At 47.9% G+C, this 6,000-nt stretch overlaps 1 protein-coding gene across 1 annotated transcript in view; it reads left to right on the top strand.

Annotated features, from left to right (window-relative positions):
• Window positions 1-5,092: 5,092 nt before the first annotated feature.
• EPSTI1 (epithelial stromal interaction 1) overlaps window positions 5,093-6,000 on the top strand; it is a 99,726-nt gene continuing 98,818 nt past the window's right edge. Inside the window, exon 1 of the mRNA XM_052650280.1 lies at window positions 5,093-5,271. Within this exon, the coding sequence (XP_052506240.1) occupies window positions 5,093-5,271 (179 nt within the window). The remainder of the gene's footprint in view (window positions 5,272-6,000) is intronic.

The following is a 6,000-nucleotide window of genomic DNA, read 5'->3' as shown; positions in this document are numbered from 1 at the left end:
GGCTTCCCCTGTGGCTCAGCTGGTAAAGAATCTGCCTGTGATGCAGGAGACCCCGGTTCAACCCCTGGGTTGGGAAGATCCCCTGGAGAAGGGAAAGGCTACCCACTCCAGGATTCCAGCCTGGAGAATTCCATGGACTGTATAGCCCAGGGGGTCTCAAAGAGCTGGACATGACTGAGCGACTTTCACTTCACTGTAATGTGCTTGAATCATCTCAAAACCACTCCCCCACCTCCAGGTCTGTGGAAAAATTGTCTTCTATGAAACAGGTCCCAGGTGTCAAAACGGCTGGGCATCGCTGTCTTAAAACATAAACAGCTGTCTATGTATAGTGGTCCTACAAACTTTTAAAGCCATAGAACTCTTGCTTCAAACAGAAGTCAGGCAGCAGTCCACTGGACAGAAGAGATGGGGGCTGGAAGACTCCAGTGGGAGCAGGGATGGAGAGCCAGGATCTTGCCCCCTTGCCCTGCTTCTCTCCACCAGTGACGCCACAGAGGCACACGCCTCAGGACGACCCATGCAAAAGGCCAGCCCATCTTCTCATACAAATGCACACACATAAGCTGGGCTTCCCTGGTGGCTCAGACGGTAAGGAATTGCCTGCAATGCAGGAGACCTGGGATGATCCCTGGGTCGGGAAGATCCCCTGGAGGAGGAAGTGGCAGCCCACTCCAGTATTCTTGCCTGGAGAAGTCCTTGGACAGAGGAGCCTGGAGGGCTGCAGTCCTGTTGCAGAGAAGAAGCCAATTCTGACGCCATGTTGGAACTGTTTCTTTGACTTGCTTTTTGTTGCTATTGTTATTATAATCATACAGAATGGCCTGCCTCAGAGAATCCTGCCCCTCTGGCTGACTGTTAAACTAAGTGCCTTTGTTCAGGACTCTGTCCACCTATACATCCCCTGCCTGAGGCTTGCCTGTTCTGGGAGATGTTTGCAAGATTAATGGCCTTTTTACTTTGCTTCCTCACCTCCCCCACCACCTCTGATCTATAAAAGAGCCGGGCATCCAGACCCCTAATAAGATGGTTATTTTGAGGCACTAGCCTGCCATCTTCTCAGTCAGCTGGTTTACAGAATAAAGTAGTTTTCCTTGCCTCAACACCTGGTCTCTTTCATTGGCCTCTTGTGTGGTGAGCAGAGTGAGCTTGGACTGGCAACAATCCGTGGGTTGCAAAGAGTCCGACACGACTGAGTGACTAACACACTAAGGTGAGACAGTGGACGATAAGGCAGTAGATGACTCCCTCTTAAGCACCCTGAAGAAGCTTGTAGATGTCTATTGTAATCACAAATCATATTCATATTTTTAAAAACACTTTGAGAATGTAGCCAAGAGTAGGGAATATTAATAGAATAAGCAATTTAGATTTTGACCATTATCTTCTATTTCTATCTTATGTTTGAAACATGGGTGTGTTGCACGGTTGTGATGTAAAATAAACATGCTCAACTAAGTGCATTCCTAAAGTCAGTTTTACTATTACCTTTAACAGAATTGGTTTTCCCCTAATGGGCTTTCCCTTACTGAAAGTTTGAATGTAATCTAACCACCAAAAACAACTGCTTTCTCTTCTGAAACAAAAGCTCCTGTGGTGTTTTCCCAGGGGAAGAGATTCTGAAGCTCATCACCTCCAGAAAGACCACCCAGATCCACGGTAAGCATGTCTCATCTGGCCCATCACCTCCAGCCCACCCCGTTTCAAATCAAAATCTCTCACCTTCCGCCTGATTAATAATGAATGGTTGTACCACTTACCCACTTACAAAGCTAAAACCTTAAAGTCACCATAAAACAGCAACCATTAGACTCTGGCTCTTTGTGGTTGCTTAGTCAGTAAATCGGCTCTAACTCTTGGGACCCCATGAACTGTAGCCCATCAGGCTCCTCTGCCCACGGGATTTCCCAGACAAGAATACAGGTGTGGGTTGTTCTTTCCTTTTCCTAATTTATTAATTTTTAATTGGAGGATAGTTGCTTTACAATGTTGTGCTGGTTTCTGCCATAAGTCAACATGAACCAGCCATAGGTATCCATACATCCTCTCCCTCCTGAATCTCCTTCCCACCTCCATCCCATCCTACCCCTTTAGGTTATCACAGACCACTGGGTTGAGCTCCCTGTGTTTTACAGCGAGTTCCCACTGGCTATCATTTCACATATAGTAATGTATATATTTCAATGCTACTCTCTCAATTCATCCCACCCTCTCCTTCCCTCGTTATGTCCACAAATCTGTTCTTTATGCCTGCATCTCTATTGCTGCCCTACAAATAGATTCATCAGTACTGTTTCTCTGAATTCCATGTGTATGCCTTAATATATGATATTTTTCTCTTTCTGACTTCATTCTGTATAACAGGCTCTAGGTTAATCCAGCTCACTAGAACTGACTCAAATTTGTTCATTTTTTATAGCTGAGTAATATATCTTTGTATAGATGTACCACCACTTCTTTATCCATTCATCCGTCGATAGACATTGAGGTGGCTTCCATGTCCTGGCTATTGTAAATAGTGCTGCAACGCACATTGGGGTATATGTGTCTTTAAGAATTGTGGTTTTCTCAGGTTATATGCCCAGTAGTGGGATTTCTGGGTCACATGGTAGTTATAGTCCTAGTTTTTAAAGAAATCTCCATGCTGTTCTCCAAAGTGGCTGGATCAGTTTACATTCCCACTAATAGTGCAAGAGGGTTGTCTTTTCTCCACATCCTCTCCAGTATTTGTCTCTAGATTTTTTGATGAGGGCTATTCTGACCACTGTGAGATGATACCATATTGTAGTTTTGCCTTGCATTTCTCTAGTAATGAGTGATGTTGAGCATCTTTTCATGTGTTTGTTGGCTGGCTGTGTGTCTTCTTCGGAGAAATGCCTGTTTAGGTCTTCAGTCCATTTATTGATTGGGTTGTTTTTCTGATATTGAGCTGCCTGAGCTGCTTGCATATTTTGGAGATTAATCCATTGCCGGTTGCTTCATTTGCAGTTATTTTCTCCCATTCTGAAGGTTGTCTTTTCCTCTTGTTTATGGTTTCCTTTGCTGTTCAAAAGCTTTTAACTTGATCTAGTGATGTTTGGGGCAGGATGATTTTCTGTGTGGGGAAGCCGGTCCTGTGCACTGTAGGGTGTTTAGCAGCTTCCTTGGCCTCCACTAGATGCCAGGAGTCCCACCTCCAGCAACTTCCAGGCTCCACAATAATTACCTCTAGGCATTGCCAAATGTCTGCAGGAGGCAAAATCAACTCCATTTGAGAACCACTCATGTGGATTATTTACAGATCCTCAAAATACCGCACAGGGTCCCACTCCAGACCTACTGAATCTCAGACACAAGGATTAGGGGCCAGGAGTCTGTTTCAACACACCCTCCAGGTGGTTCTGATGCTCTCTGAAGTTCGAGAGCCCAGGTCTACTTGACAGACCTCTGACGCTGCAGGGTGGCCCAGAAGCCTTGGCTCCCTTTCCTGACAAGCACCTTGCCACTACCTTCTCTCCTGTCCCCCTCCACCCACTGCCTGCCCTTCATTCAATTCTTCCACTAGCTATCAAACATGTATTCATCTTTCTTTTCTAAGTACTACTGTGTGGTTTAGTTGCTAAGTTGTATTCAACCCTTTTGCAACCCTCTTTTGCAACCGTAGCCCGCCAGGCTCCTCTGTCCATGGGATTCTGCAGGCAAGAATACTGGATGGGGTTGCCATTTCCTTCTCCAGGGGATCTTCCCGAACCAGGGATCCAACCCTAGTCTCCTGTATTGCAGGCAGTCTCCTGCCTCTGCAGGCACATTCTTTACAGACTGAGCCAGGTACCAGTAAGACAAACAAAACAACTGAGCTCCTTGGTGTCTCCCTGACTACAGGCTGGGGTGTTCCACCATCCTGCCCCGCCTGGAGTTAGGTACACACAGTGTCAGTTTAAGCCACAAGCCTCCTTCTTCCTGGTGAACTTCTTGACTTTTGTGGCTCGTTCCCAAATGTCCCTTTGAATTATTCAGAGGGGTTAAGCCCTAGTTTTCCTGAACATCCACAGAGGTTGAGTCCCCAACCTCTGGGATCTGAGGTGGAGCTGATGTAGTAATAACAGAAATGAACAGCATGATAAATGTAATGGATGTGCTTAGGTTATCCTAAAACCATCCCTCTCCAACAATCATTCTTCCAGGAAATCAGTCCCTGGTGCCAAAACTGCTGGGGACCGCTGTCTTAGGGTACAGGTTAGGTGAAGGAAGAGACTTCTTTCATGGTTGTACAGCCAACTTTAGGACAATAGTGATCAACCCAGCACACTTCAGAACCATATGGATGGGGGCACTAGTCCCCAGACCCACAGAATGTTACAAATCTGTATTTTAAACTATTCCCACACCATGGTTGAATTATTGCCCAATGTCTTGCACAGAGCAGGTATTTCATCAAAACTTGACTGTCCGATCAGTCACTTAGCCGTGGAGTCATCTCTGCTTTCTCCTTGGCTTGCTTCTCCCCACTTCTGCTTTTTCTTTGATTTCACTTTCCATTTCCTGTATCTTGAGCGTACTCGGTAAAAGCCAAACAGCAGCCTTTACTGGTGAAAGGCCAGATTGTGTCTAGATGATTTTAACTATTGACCTAATCTCTGGCATCTGAAGCTTAATACATTGTTCACAGTCTCAAATACTCTGCAGGAACCTCATATTAGGGTGAAGAGTTAAACAGGCCCTAAGGCGTCTTTCAGGAATTTCAGTTACCTAGTGGCTACTCCTGCTTACACGAGGTGTCCGTCGCTGATCATAGACAGCTTTTAATCACTATTTAAGGTGGTTGTGACGTCCTCAAACCGACTCACCTGGAGCCGGCCAGGTTCGCTCCATATCCTTGGTTGGGCGGGGCGGTGGACTCCTGCGATCAGGTCAGAGGGCGCCACAGAGGAGCGAGGTAGGGGAAGTCCTGGGGGGCGGTGCTGTCGGCTGCTGGGAGCGGGAAACCGAAACTCAGCTGTTAAAACCGCTGACGCGGCTCTTCGGAGTCGCAGTCTCGAGACCCGCCACGCATCCCAGCGCCGCCCGCATCCGTCTTGAGCGGCGCCGGCAGGGGCTCCGCGGGCTCTGAACCATGTATACCGGCACCAGGGTGCAGGGCTCCGGATTCGGAGCCCCCGCCGCCTCCCGCCCGACCCGGGACGCGCCTGACTGGCGCGGGGAGCTGGGCTCACCGCAGGCGCCCAGGCAGGGTTTGGAGGCGGCTCCCGAGAGGCCTTCGCGGGAGAGCACGGAGCACGCGGGCCCGAGGTTGTAAGTATTTACCCACCTGTCCCGTGCGGCGGCGGCCCAGCAGGTCTTCCGCGAGCGGACCCGCAGGTTCTTCCCTGATTTATGGAGTTTGAGACACACGGGCCCAATCAGGGTTAACAACCGGTGAATTACAGTATAAATTGAGAGTGCCAGTCCGGGGCCCTTTACTGAACATCGAAGCCCCTGTTCCTTTCCTGATTCTTGTAACCGGCTCCAGGACTGAAAGACATGCGTGTGTAGTGACTGCTTAGGCTTCTTGCGAATTTTCCAGGTATCTCCAGAACTCATGCTCTTGCGTGTTAGTCGCCCAGTCGTGTCCGATTCTTTGCGACCCGGTGGACTATAGCCTGCCAGATTCCTCTGTCCATGGGGATTCTCTAGACCAGAATACCGGAGTGGGTTGTCATTCTCTTTGCCAGGGTATCTTCCCAACTCAGGAATCGAACCCAGGTCTCCTGCATTGCAGACAGATTGTTTACCAACAGCCATCAGGGAAGCCCTTAAACAATATGAAAATATTTAAAAATTTCCTTTCTTTAAAAACAAAAAATCGATGCCGTAAATAGTATCTTCACATCAGCTGCCAGGGTAAGGGTGAAGAGGGAATGTGTTAAGGGGTAGAAGATGCAAATATTGCCTCTAGGAGTTTGCAGCCCAACAACAAAATTGTGGCGTCTTAACATCAGAGGACTGAGTCAGAGAGGATATGAGTGGCTGCAGTGTTTAAGA

This window comes from Budorcas taxicolor, chromosome 12 (genome assembly GCF_023091745.1).
Source record: "Budorcas taxicolor isolate Tak-1 chromosome 12, Takin1.1, whole genome shotgun sequence".
Lineage (NCBI taxonomy): Eukaryota > Metazoa > Chordata > Mammalia > Artiodactyla > Bovidae > Budorcas > Budorcas taxicolor.
This window is presented reverse-complemented; position numbering and strand designations above follow the sequence as displayed.